Consider the following 14,622-nt stretch of genomic DNA (forward strand, 5'->3'; position numbering starts at 1 on the left):
GTAAAAGAGAACTGTTGTTTTGTCTTTGATGCTTCAGCAGAAGGAGAGCAAGTACTAGTGGTGTTCCATGAACTTTGATGCAGGCACAAACTCAGGACTGAAGGTTGACCCCTCTGTGAGGCCAACTGGGGCAGATTGCCTCAGATTGGCCACCTCCCTTACTCCTTTTCTTCCTCTTCCTCTCTCTCCCGGGATTGGAAAAGAAAGAGAGTGATGGGCAGAAGAAGAAATGTGTGTCTCCTCCACACTATCCTCACGTGCTCCATCCGTTCCTTTTTCAGTCCTGCGGAGTGAGAGGAACAGAGACAGGCACCAGTCATCATGTAAGAGAGGAGAGCATTTAGTTTGTAGCCTCAAGTGCTGGCAATTCTTGGAATGACCCTGAGAAGATTTTAGGGCACAGTCCAAACTTTTGTTTAGGCCAGTCCCTTGTGTCAGCTCAGGAGGGTCGCAAATATGCCTTAAAGCACGTTTGTGCCTCCTCGGGAGTCAGCTGGGCCAGCCACTTATGGCCCCAATCTTGTACTGGATACAGCACAAGCCTCCTGGTCTGCCTGTTCCAGCGCATGATAGGATTGTGCTTTTAATTGCAAAGCCACAGTATTGTCAGGCAGTATTGTGCAACAAAGGAATTCCTTATCCATGTGGATAAGGAATATAAACTGTAGAGAACCATAACAAAGTTTCTTGAAAGAGCTGACATATTGTTTTGTAAAGAGCTTGTGTGAAAACAAAATGTCCTTGGGTTGGGGGTCACATTTCTCCTACATGCTCTTCTGCTCTTTACCTTACTACTTGCATGGTTTTTCAAAACCAGAAGTGCGGCACTTCTAGTTGCATTTAAAGGGACTGTGAACTTTGGAGTTCTTTTGTTCTCATGCAATCCTTGTAAATAAAACTGGAAGTGCCAATTTCTGCTTTTGTGAAAGCCATGCAGAGAGCACGGTAAGGAGACAGATGATCTGCTTGAGTGAGTGGGAAGCAGATCAATGTGTCTTGCATCTGCACAAGCTGGAGGGAAGCAGCGGTAGACTTATGGTGAAGGGTGCCCGGAGTTCACTTCTTCTTCCACCATCTGCTCTGTTGCAGGCTGTGCCAGGTTACCTCATGGTTGGGCTGCCCTGGGTATGCCTAAGCCATTGGCCTGCACTTGAAGCAGATTTTTGGATACCAGCCCTTGTCTCTCAGAGCAAAGTGGCTGCCATAGACTTCCATTAATGCTGTGGTAATCATGTATACCTGCAGGCCTCCTAGAATTGGTATAGAGATGCTTAAACCTTTTCTGCCTTTTTGTGAGATGTAGAAACAACGCCTATAGTTGTGAATGAGAAAGGATTGATGCAGTGGTGTAGCTTAGGAGGTGCAGGGGGTAGCAATTGCACTGGGCAACGAGCTTTAGGGGGACAGCAAGCTGAGCTGGACACTAGTGGCCAAAACTGTGAAAACCTTGGTATGTACAAATAATATCATCATGTTATATATCATTGGAAAGGTAATTTAATGCAGAATGCAATGAAATGGACAGCACTGAAATATCTGTATTCTACCAAAAGTTATGGCCAATTAACCAGAAAATGAAAACACAATTGCCTTATGGAACAAAAAGTGGATTTCTTTAACTCAAAACCAACCTATGAGACTGATTGTTCTGAGAGCCAAAGTGATGTTACTATGATACAGTATTGAACCAATAAGGTGTTAATATGAGTCAGCTCTCATTTCCATGTATCATAATACAATTGCCCCTGCTAGCTGGGTAGAGGCACTTTTTCAAGAGGTGCTCCTCTTATATTGACCAGGGGGAAAATAACCATCCCTCTTCACCCCAGCACAGTGTCTCTAACCAATAAGGGGCACACTTTTTGTTTATTTACTTAAATTTGTTTTTTTTTGGGGGGGGGGCTACAAAATCATCTTTGAGCCCAGGTAGCAGATGGATGCCTGGGGGGGGGGTGCAGGTGGCAGAACAAGTGGGTGGCAAGCTGCTGGGAGGGATGTTTTCCCATGATTTTCACTTTTTTAAAAGCCTGGGTGTGACATCACTTCCGGTTGTGACATCACTTCTGGAGCATCATCTTGAGCTCGGCACTGGGCTACACGATCATTAGTGACACCACTGGATTGGTGTTTGCTTCTGTGTCTCTTTGTATCCTAGACCTTCTCAGTCACTTAGAAATGACTTTAAATGACCTTGTGCCAGGTTAATCTAACTAGGAACTACATTTAAAACTCTTGTAGAGTTTGTTCTCGTTTAGTTTGACTTCTAATGTGTCCTGCAGCAAGGTCACCTCTGGAATTGTATTGCTTCCATAGCATGTTGCACTTAATGTCCTAGCCAAGTATCCCAGTGAAAAGAATTTTTGTGAAGTGGGTCAACATCAAAGATTAGATTTCTGACACTGTCGTATATATGGATTTCCTAGAATTTTATAAAGGTGCCATATACTTTTTGGGGTGAGCTGTTGAAACAGCACCAATAATTGTAAGTGCATTTTTCAATCACAACTTATAGATCAACATAGGCTGTTCCCCCCCCCCCCCCGCAGTGGAAAAGCTTAGCCTGAATCCAGTCTTTATCTAATCATATGCTCCCTAGTTGGCTGTTCATCATAAAAAAAAACCTTGTAGCAAGTTGAATTGCTGCCAACATCACCGACCGCTGGAGAAATAAAATAATTAACTTAAGCTGACATGTGAATTGCAACTATGGCAGCATATGCAGACCCAAATTATGCATGGACATGTGCCAGTAAGTAGCATTGAAACGTAGGGAGAAGACAGCAGGGAGGTACCAGCAGTGTTTATATACACAACTGCAGATTCATTAGCTGCTGAAATAAGTGTATGGAAACTCACAATGCAGGTGCCTCTGTAGACTTGCTAGTTATTACTAGACCCAAATCTTGATGGTCACCTCCAGTGCAGCATATTAACAGGAAGAAAGGAACAAGGCAAATCCAAGTGGCACAGATTTAGCCTGGCATTGCTGCCAGGTGGACACCCATGATTTTGTCTTTGATACTAATTTCTTCTAAGGATGGAAGTCCACAAATAGTCCTTCTGGTTAGCAGCAGCCCACGGGTAATCTTATTGCAAAACAGCATGTTACAAAATGCTGGTTTAGTGGAAGTCCACTTTCACTTCTGAAGCATCGGGGAGCCCTGCTGATGATCGCGCAGGGCTCCCCGCACCTGCAGAAGGATCTTGTAGGTGCACCCAAGCCCTGCATCCCCCTGAGCTGCGTGATCCTGGGGATCGTGCCACTGCCTCCTCTCTGCCTCCTGGCTACCCCTGCCTCTTAAGGGGGCAGAGGCCAGGGCCCACAGGCTGGGGCGTCGCGACACCCCAGTTTGAAAAGCCCTGCTCTAGGTTCATTTCATATTTGCCAATTCAGTACAGTCACATATACTGGAGTGCTCTGCATGTGCGGAGCTGACCTTTAGAAACCTCCAGAACTTTGTCAGGCATTCTATTCTGTCTCTGTGCTGGAGTGGGGTAGTACTGTGCATAGCTGTCTGCCTCAAGTGTGAGTTGAATACCCAGTCACTCATCCCTGGAACAACATTGGTAGGCATGGTTCCTCTTTGTTTCGTCATCCCTCACAAAACTCTTACAAACTCCTTGTAACCAAAGTACAAGTTTTTCTCACTTGTATATGATATTTCAATACTAAAAAGCAGCTTTAAAACACACAGATAATTCTAACTTCTTAAAACCTTTCACTTCCTGCACCCTGAAATCTGTCTAGGTACAGTTGTTGGTTCTGATTCTTGACATGACATTCTTTTTTCTTCTCTTTGTAGGTTCTCTTATTCTGCATCACAGCTGCCCTGTTTATGTTCTTTTTCAGGTATGTTGTTCTGCATTTATTTTCTTTCTTTTTATGAAAGTTATTTGAAATGAAAAGTGGCCTGTTTTCGTACCTTCCACGTTGCCCTTCTGAAATGGAAAGTGTCATAATTTGCATTCTCAGACACAAGGGTCTTGCTTACTGCGCCCTGCAAAATTTCAAACTCATGGAAATCTTATAACACCATCTGCGAAAGAGAGGGTTCAGGAGACACATGGAGAGTGTCCTATAAGTTACCGCTTATACATATCTTGCATGTTTGGTGGACCACCGCTTGCTATTGTGGCTTCAAAACTACCTACTGGTATTAGTTCTAAAAACATAGCAAGAAAGCCAAAATATGTCTGGGGTCTGGTGGAAGCTGCAATGTTATTGTGATGAATATATTCTTTGAGGCTTTGTGGTAATCTGGTTAAACCACCACAGCCCACTGTAAGGGGATCGGGGGGGGGGGAGCAAAGCACAAAAGTCTTTTGAGCCTCTGCATTTGACTTTCCCATGTGCCCTTGGACTGTTTCATGGTGCCACACCTGTCCCAGTCACCCCAGAAGTTACAGAAACAGTAGTAGCTGCTACCAGGAAAGGTAAACCCTCCCCAAAAAGGGAGCACCCTTTATCAGGACTCCCCCAGCACTGAAGCTGGTTGCCTTAAAAAAAAAAAAAAAGAAGAAGCTGGGAATCCAACTGACCTCACCTCATCCCAACTCCTCACTGATCTCACCAAACTCAGCTCAACAACTTCTCTCGCTGTAGCAGTAGTAATAAGTAATCTATAATACAAGTGTTGGGCAGTAGCTCTTTGCTTTGGTCGCATTAAAACAGGACACTGAATTTTCAGAAGTAAGTGTCGCCTGCATGATAATTGGGTTCTCCCAGCAGTACTCTTTAAACAGCACCACTTCTGCCAATGCGTCGCTTTGCGGCTCAGCAGCTGAGAGAGCTGGTGGTGGTGCTGGGAGAGCCTAGTTATGGGGGGGGGGGGGACCAGATAAAGGCATGTTCAATGGCCACATCTGCCCTACTGGCCTTATGTGTCACACCCCTGGTCTAGAGCAAGATTCTGACTGACCTCAACCAACCATAGATAGATAAGGAGCTGGAATGTAAAAAAAAAAATCTTTATTAAAAATACAGAACAATAGGTATGCAAGAAGGAGAGAATAAGACAGGCAGATTTGGAAAATAGCTTGGGCCTTGGAAATGTTCTGGTGCAGATCCTAGCAGAAAAAAACAAGGTGACCATTATCAGCAAACTTCCAAGCAAGTTAATTTCCTGACATGTATAAATCTCATTGCTCACTAATTGTACTTACTGCAGTATCAGCTTGAGGAGTCCTTTACACCTCTCTGATCACTAGTGAGGTGAGCGAGAATTTGACCACGTACAGATACGTTGTCTGAGGGAGAAAACTGGAAGGCCGAAAAACATCCTTGAACTTCACTTAAAAGAAACCTAAACTGCAATCCTGTGCACACTTACCTAAAAGTAAGCACCACTGCACTCTGTGTAGGCATGCATAGGATTGCACTGTAGGTTGGATTATGTCTAGCTCATCCTGATATTGTATGACCATCTGGGCATCTCTAACTGCCTTCTGACCTAGCCAGGTGGACTTGGATTTCCAGTCGCCTGTTGCTGCTACTTGATGACTTGGATCTGTTGTTCTTGGGGGGAATCCATTTGCAGAAGACACACACATACAAAATCTGTGTGGTCACGCAGTCTTTCTGCAGTGGCTACAATTTTCATATATCTTAAGGAAGCCTCTTTCCTATTGAAATGTATTCTAAGGCTTTCGTTAAGGGAGGCATATGGAGTAAACATTGATCTTGTTATTTCCTATCCTGTTTTATCCCACCTTTCAAAATGCTTCAGGTGGTTTGTAAAGCAAACATTAAAAACCAAAACCAACACAGCACTATATACGCAATATTAGTAATTATAACTAACCACACAGTCTCTGCCCATCATGTACTTACCATTTCCAACAATGCCGTTGGTAGACTCATATGCATTAATCGGAGAAAAATTGTTAATGAAACTGTTTTTGCTTTGCCAAGGTAATTCCTTTTGAATTAATATCTCCTTAGTATGCATGAAATTATTATTATCCTAGGCTACCTCTATGAATCTCAAGCTTAGCGTGACTGGATATATTTTCTTTACTGAGATCATCATCTGATTGAAAACTCATGCTGTAGTAAATCAATTGTACTCTAATCCAACACATCACCTTTTAACACTTTGATGTCTGCTTTCTCTAAATTGCTCCATCATACCTTCTCTTGGGTACTTTGCTTGAGTGAACGTGATTTTGCATTCTTGGAGTTAAGATTTTCTGTAGAAAATATTGGTAGCTGTATGAATTCCTTTGCTATAACTTCCCCTTGTGGCTAAGAAAACCCTGAAGCCCTGTGCTTTGTGCATTAACAATCCCAGGCATAAAATAATTTGTAAATGCTAATCAAGAACACATATTTGGTATATGTAATGGGGTTGGGTGGAGAAAGGAAAAGGCAGTTGAAAAGCATTCTTTTCCTCCCCCTTTTTGTTTCTGAAACCTGACAGCCTTCTCTGCTGATGTTTTTGTGCTGCTAGCTGGCAGCCTGGGACTAGCCTGGAGGATTTTTCTTGTAGTAGTTGATGCTGGACAATTGCCTAGGTTACTCTGATAAGAGCTGGATAGTAAATATATTTGTCTCCAGTTAATCTTACTTCCTTGTGCAGACTTTTAAGGCACCTAATGACGTTAATAAAATAATAGACGCACCCCTAAAAAAGCCCCCACTTATATGTAAGCCTCAAATGCATGCCCCAGAATTTGAATTTGCTGCTGAAGGAGGTTAACATTTGTCTCTAGCCATCCCCAGTCAAGCAATGCACAGAAAGGGTATGTTTATTTAATCATTTTAACTATTTCCTGAATCCCGGAAGAAGCCCCCAAGTGGTTAATAATAAAATCTACTATAAGCATTCATAAAATAGTATTTTTTAAAAAAATTGCATTAAACAGTACTAAGGCAAAATATTGGCAACTTAAGAGTTATGATAAGATGTTCAGATTCCAAAAGTCCTATCAACTATATCAGGGGTGCCCAAACCCTGGCCCTCGGGGACTCCCAATCCGGCCTGCAGGGAGCCCCCAGTCTCCAATGAGCCTCTGGCCCTCCAGAGACTTGCTGGAGCCCACGCTGGCTCGATGCAACTGCCCTCAGTGTGAGGAGAACTGTTCTACCTCTCACATGAGCTGTGGGACTAGGGCTTCCTCCACTGCTTACTGTTTCACATCTGTGATACAGCAGCAGCAGCAAAGGAAAGGCCGGCCCTGCTTTGTGCAAGGTCTTTTATAAGCCTTGAGCTATTGCAAGATCTTAATTCATTCATATAAGTTCCATCTCTAATATATTCATTTATGTGAATTTATTCAAATTTGAAATGCAAATTAATACTTTTTTTCCCAATCCCCAACACAGTGTCAGAGAGATAATGTGGCCCTCCTGTCAAAAAGTTTGGACAACCCTGAACAATATTATCAAGTAGTGTTCTAACTATTGTTATGATAGAACTCATATTGGAACACCTGTATAGGAATTGGCCCATATGTTCTGAACCAGATTTTTGTCCTGAATCTTCCTTCCTGAATCTTCCTGAATTTTTTAGACACCAGCATAGTAAAAAAGTTGATGTGTACTACATAACTTTATTAACGTCTCTAAACTAAATCTATTTCCAAGTTTGGAAATGTAAACTACAGGGTACTGGGGCTAGATGTTGCAACCTCTTTCTCTCTTTCTCTCTCTCTCTGGATATCATGTTGATGTCCTGGCCTTTTTGGGAGGAGTATTCTCCTTTCCAGTGGCCCAGGGGAAGGGTGTGATCTGTGGAGAACAGACTATTTCCTTCCTGGGGCACTATACTCTTTCCTTACAGATCGTATTGCATGAAGGCATGTGGTTACTTTTGTCCAGATATTTCTATAGTACTGTGTTTTGAGAGGGAGGACAGGATACAACCCTTAAATCACTCTTACAAAGCTAGCGGCTGGTAAGCCATTCAAGTAGTTTAAGTTAAACAAATGGTATAAACCTCTTCTAAACCTTCTCATGGGATCTGTGAAGGAGAAAAGTGGTCATAATTCTGTCTGATTTTTTCTTGGCGTGTTCCTCACTTGGCATCTTTCGTGATGAACGCATCATTTTGTGGCTGACCTTTGCTTTATGACAGCCCTCTCCATTGTGTTAACTTGGCTGTGGTGATGCATGCTGAATGTTTAGATCAGGCTTTTAATCAGGCATCTTCCTCAACTGTTCTGTGCTCCAGGCAGTCTCGGAAATGGCTTAAATGAGTTAAAACAAATGCGAACGGAAAGTAATTTCAGCAGTAGATCATCTTGTTGGCTGTATTAGAGTTGTGTGCCTGTTCCAATTCAGTCCATTGTTAGAACTGCAAGGTATTCAATAGTACTCATATGATTAGTGCAAATTGGTTAAGTCTGCTGAATTGCAGAATTGTTCCTATGTACGCTATACATGGTCACCTGCTATTCTGTATCCATAAGGGCACTTGCATCTTGAGGCTGTGGGTTTTTGGCAATACATAATCATTTTTAATACCATTTATGTGTTAGGTACTATAGAGAGCACAGAAGTGACACAATCCTGGTCTTGAAAATGTGCAAGTGTCAAATTCTGTTCTATTTCCTACACTGCAGATCAGTTCCTGGCTGTAACATTTCCTATTAGTGCATGCCGTGCTGACCCATTCACAAGTGCCTTTAGTGACAGATTGAAGAGCAGCCTCTTTCTCTGCTGTTCCTTCTGCAACCCTCTGGATTTGAAAAACAGAGGGTGTGCTGGAAGACTGAGGGTCCCGTTTTTCCAATCAGAAGCATATGATCTCTCCAGTTACAGCAGTGGTTCTAAGCCTGTGGTCCAGGGACTAAAGGTGGTCCATGAGACCCTGAGAAGTGGTCCGTGAGGTCTTGGGGGAAAAAAAAGGTGATTACTCGGCAAGATGCTTCCCCATGGACCACCAGAGAGGATGGAGAATGGACCCCCCTGGCTATCAATTTGAATTATATTTCTTTGTGTGGTGGGGATGGAGGGGGTTTCATGCGGTCCATGACAATTCCAACATTTGCCTCAGTGGTCCGTGGGCTCCTAAAGGTTGGAAACCACTGAGTTACAGTGTTTGCTGCTACACTGATGGGCAGGATATGTGGTTAAGGAGCATATTGGTGCAGATGATTGTATGGAGTACACTTGTGCATGTTTGTGAGTGAAAGGAATTCAAATGAGTGCATTCCCGCCTGGAATATGAAACAGTACATCTCAGCAAAGAGTCTCTATCACATGGAGCTTCTGCTTTTAGCTACACATTGTGTTTAGATAAAATAATTCCCAGTTCAGTTTCCTCTCCACAGTGAAGCTTGTTGGTTGGCCAAGGGCAAGCCTGAACGGGTGGGATCCGATGCATAAATTAAAAGCCTATGTAGTTGACTCCAGTCACCATACATAAGAGAGGGATCAAGAGAGGGGGAAAAGTAGCCCTTGACTTATTCCACCTTCCAGTCATATTCTGAAGGCATCATAAGAGACAATAGTAGCATTAAAATTTGAGAGACCAGGCTAATAGATCCCCAGAGGTTGTGAGTTACAACTGCAGAGTGAAGACCGATTGGAGTAGAAAAAGCAGCAGGAGACCTGCGAAACTGGAAAAATAAATGGGAATTTTTGAAGGAGTGGGTGGGAGGGACGCCAGCAGTATGAAATATTGACCTCTTGGGGACAAAGGCAGGGGCTGTGACTGTCAGCCATATGGAATTTTTTCTCTCTCAAACTTTGGAGCTTTAGTTTTCCCAGATCTGTTCTTTCTTTGATTTCCTCCCACGTTGTATGTTTTTATTCGGTTGAGCAGAATATAACCGGTTCAGAGTGGTCTCTTACCTAGTGAATAAGTATTATTGAACAAAAATCGAATTGCAATGACTAAGACACTGCTAAAAATTTTGGGGTTGTGTTGACTATGTTTATGCTGTTACTATAATTATTTGTTGCAATATTGTTATGTAAGAGTATTTTCTGTAGCTTTGTTGTCTTGTATATTTTGTGTAGCGTGATTGATTTCTGTAAGCATTTTCCTATCATTTTATTTATTCTAGCAATACAAAACTAACTTGGGCACACTATGCACTGCCTACTCTGATAAAAAAAATTCTAGACCAAACCCTTCAGTCTATTCATGACAAATGCCTAAAAACAGCATACCTTTGAGAAAATCCAGCAATTTTCTTGAAGTTGTAGGAACAATACCCTAGATTGGTTGCCATGGCAGTTAATCCTTAGTGGTGATTCACAATGGACATGTCTTAATTCATCTGTTCTAAACACTGGAAAGGAAAGTGTAAAGCTAAGGGTTGCAAGCAGAAACTAGTTATTAAGGAAGTAAGAGGTTTCTGTCCATTATTTGAACAAAAAGGAAAAAGAATTGAAACCAGCACTCTGATCTTAAATATATTAACTCAGGTTATTGTTTTTATAGATCAAAGTCCTGGTCCGCCTTCTGCAGAGATGAATGAGATTTCTCACATTCATGAAATAAGGCGTGCCAGTCTGACTGCCATTTTTGTTTTGCCTTGTCTGTTCTTTGCTTTATAAGAACTATGTGGAATCCTAATGGAAGTTGAAGTGGAGCACCCAATTCAGAAGGTATTTGCAGCACTAATGTTTTTGGAGGACTTAATGAAATAGGAGTCCAAAGCAGTTTTCTCAGGGCCTAATATAGGTAACAGGATCTTTTTTTCTCCTCTGTTCTTGGGAACAGAATACCCAGGCAGTCATTCGTCAGTCCAGACATTCAACAGCTTCTATTTATTCTTTCCTTTTTGTTTTGAACACGTATGTTGCTAAAAACAGTCAAAAGGATCCTTATATTTTACAACATGCAGTACCTCAAGCATTTAGTCCCTTTGCTCTGATAGTATTTTCATCGTTCAAAGCATCTCACACTTGGGGCAGCTTCCCAGCCCTTCAGAACAATTCCAGACGCAACCAGAAGTTGCTAACTTGAACCTGAAGTGCCTTGTGGTCGAATATAGGTGGCCTCCTGAGGCCCTCCAGCTGCAGGCTTGGATACTCAAATCTCCATATGCCAAGTCCATGGATAAGGAGGGCCTGCTTTTTTCTGATGGGCTTAGGTAAATGCTCCACATCCAAAACTTTCTTAAGAAATGATATAAGCGTATGATCTATTTAGACTGATTATCCAGATTAGTGAACGCTGATGGAGGACAAGAGGAACCAAGATGTACCACGCTAGAGTACATCTGTAGATGTAGAGGAAGAAACAAAATTACAAAGACTCAGTGAAATACAAAGAAATATCGTTCTTTCCACTCAGATCTTGCCTAGTAATAATTTGGTCCCACTGTAGATATCCTATTTAATCATATTTATCCGTCAGTTACAAAGCTAGGTAGGAAAGGGTCATAAGAATTAGGGGCAGACTTTAAAATGTGGGGATGAGAGGCAGGCAGGTTAGTTAGGGTACAGCTCATTTTACAGCTCATTTTGGCCTCTTCAGCCTAGAAAAGAGACGCTTGAGGGGGGACATGATTGAGACATACAAAATTATGCAGGGGATGGACAGAGTGGATAGGGAGATGCTCTTTACACTCTCACATAATACCAGAACCAGGGGACATCCACTAAAATTGAGTGTTGGGCGGGTTAGGACAGACAAAAGAAAATATTTCTTTACTCAGCGCGTGGTCGGTCTGTGGAACTCCTTGCCACAGGATGTGGTGCTGGCGTCTAGCCTAGACGCCTTTAAAAGGGGATTGGACGAGTTTCTGGAGGAAAAATCCATTATGGGGTACAAGCCATGATGTGTATGCGCAACCTCCTGATTTTAGGAATGGGTTAAGTCAGAATGCCAGATGTAGGGGAGAGCACCAGGATGAGGTCTCTTGTTATCTGGTGTGCTCCCTGGGGCATTTGGTGGGCCGCTGTGAGATACAGGAAGCTGGACTAGATGGGCCTATGGCCTGATCCAGTGGGGCTGTTCTTATGTTCTTATGTTCTTACATCAGTCTAGGTATGTTCTGAATGCAGGTATTAAGCTCTTCCCACAGTCCTTAATTTCACCAGTTTGTATGTTGTACATTTGCTTGTTTGCCAGTTAATAGTTAGAGTATTTTTGTTGCTGGAAGCAAATCAGCTCTGTTTAATATCTGTTAAAATAATGGCATATAATCTAATCTGACATGCTAGGATTTGTTTTGTTTTGCCATTGGATACTGTAACCTTTTCAGTTAAAGTCAAGTTTAGAAGTTCTTTGTTGGTTAGAATGACCTGATGAAGGATCAAGCAGCATCTGATTTTCTGCTGGTACAAAAGCAGCCTGTGGTACAAAGGTGTACTTCCTCCCCCATAAGCTACATCAAACACATTTATTTATTTATTTAAAATATTTATATCCACTCTCCCCCCCCCCCCATAATGGATGCCCAGGGTGGCTTGCATTATTCAGTAAAATGCAATACAAAAAGCATAGTTATTGTTTTGATTGAGAGTTCAATGTAGAATAGCAACAAAAACTTACTTCCTAAAACAGTTGCTTCAAAAATAGAAATTGTTTGTGTTTTTCTTCATTCCCCCATGAAATTCCCCATGAAAATCACTTCCCTGTGAAATTGCGCTTCCTGAAAATTGTGGAACCCCCAACAAAATACTGTACACATATAGGATACAAATTACTGATTCTGCTTCTAAATGCTTGCGTTGTTCTTATGCATTTAACCTTAGAAATGGAAAAATCACAAGTTCTTGCCCATTTGTTTGACATTTTGAAGTGAAGGAATGTTAATAGATTTGTATGGTTGACTTGAGTTTTGTTCCGTGTGGAAGTCAGTGATGCTCATTCTGCTGGTTAATGAGGATTGACACTGATTAGTCTAATGAAGAAATAAGCTAGAAAGATTAAAAAACTAGAACTGCCTTTTCTGAGTGAAAAATTGTGTTATGTAATTGTGTAGAGCAGTGGTTCTCAAACTGTGGGTTGGGACCCACTAGGTGGGTCGTGAGCCAATTTCAGGTGGGTTCCCATTCATTTCAATATTTTATTTTTAATATATTAGACTTGATTCTACCATAGTATGTGACTGCATCTGGGGAAATGTTACAGACCTGTACTTTTAACAAACTACTATGCATATACTGTTAACAATGTTAGTGAATGGGACTGACTCCTGGTTAAGTGTGGGTAGGATTGCAGCCTAGGATTGTTAAAATTTTCCTGCTTGATTATATCACTTCTGGTCATAACATCACTTCTGGTGGGTCCCGACAGATTCTCATTATAAAAAGTGAGTCCTGGTGCTAAATGTGTGAGAACCACTGGTGTAGAGGAATCAGATGTGTTTGCGAAAGGATTGTTAAACAAAGTTGTTGATGTCTGACTTTTTATTAAATCCCCTGAGAAAACTCCTGTCTTCGTTCTGATCACAAGTTATTGGGTTAAAAGACTAGCATGTATTAATGAACCAAGAAGGACTTTCTTGGAACTCGTTAAATTTTAGGGACTAGCATTTTTTTTATTTCTGCAAACATTTAGGCCTACAGCCTGTATTAGATAGGATTTAACACCCCTGTAGGATCAGGCTTGCAGTCTGGGGGTACTTCTGGAACTGGCCTTGACCTTGAAATCTCAGGAATTAACAGGGGCATATTCGCCCAGTTTCAAATCGTGCACCACGTGTATCTTTTCCTAAAGAAAGCAGATCTGGCCACAGTGTTCCGTGTCTTAAACACAAATGAGAGTGAGCTATTATAGCATAATCTTCTTGGAGCTGTCTTTGACGATAGTCTTGAAATTTCAGCTAGTACAGAGTGTGGTGGCCAGGTTTTCTTCTGGGTCCTCTTGATTGGAATGCATTATGCTGATTGTTAGTTAGCGTCACCGGCTGCCAGTTTGTTTCTGGGCCCTGTTCAAGGTGCTGTTCTCAGTGGCTCCCAAACTGTGGGTTGGGACCCGCCAGTGGACTGTGACCCAGTTTTTGGTGGGTCGTGAAACTGTCATCTGATAGCTGACAAGAAAAATGTATAGATTCTTATAGAAAGTAAAACTGAGCCACATGTGCATGTTTACTCACAGGTAGGTCAATGTGTCTTGGAACTTATTGAAGGCCAAGCAAAGGGGAACACAGAACTACCAGAATTGTCCCAGTTTGATGAACATGGAACTCAACATTCTTCAGAAAGCAGTTCCCCCCATCACGATAGTAAGAAGGATAAAAACAAAGGCTTACGTATTTGGTAGAGTGAAACTTTCTTTTAAGTCTCATAAAGCTAGGTGGGTCTGACAGAGTGCCATTTTGAAAAGTGAGTCTAGGTGCTAAAAAGTTTGGGAACCCCTGCTTTAAATCATTATATGACTTGGAACCTGGTTACTTGAAAGAAGACCTTCTGTACCACAAACTTTCCTGTTCATTGTGATCTTAATTGTGGTCTTCCCCCATGTCCTGTTGACTGCAGGAGCACAATTAACTGGACCGTGGGACTGAATCATTTCAGTAGTATTGCGAGCTGTCAGGAAACACTGAAGACATACATTTTCCATCCAATGTTGTATTGATGCATTTGCTGTTTTTTGCTTGGTTTCACTTCGTTGTGTTTCTGCTGTATTTTGATTTTGTTATTATAGGAGGCCTGCATTACCCATGGACTTGGAACCCACAAATTTGTTCATTTGAGCACAGCTCTGGTTTGGTTCA

The 14,622-nt window shown here is 42.0% G+C and overlaps 1 protein-coding gene across 1 annotated transcript in view; it reads left to right on the forward strand.

Moving 5' to 3' along the window:
- TMEM135 (transmembrane protein 135) overlaps positions 1 to 14,622 on the forward strand; it is a 211,938-nt gene that overhangs the window by 135,778 nt on the left and 61,538 nt on the right. Inside the window, exon 6 of the mRNA XM_066621837.1 lies at positions 3,804 to 3,850. Within this exon, the coding sequence (XP_066477934.1) occupies positions 3,804 to 3,850 (47 nt within the window). The remainder of the gene's footprint in view (positions 1 to 3,803; positions 3,851 to 14,622) is intronic.

The sequence above is a fragment of the Tiliqua scincoides genome, chromosome 3, assembly GCF_035046505.1.
Source record: "Tiliqua scincoides isolate rTilSci1 chromosome 3, rTilSci1.hap2, whole genome shotgun sequence".
Lineage (NCBI taxonomy): Eukaryota > Metazoa > Chordata > Lepidosauria > Squamata > Scincidae > Tiliqua > Tiliqua scincoides.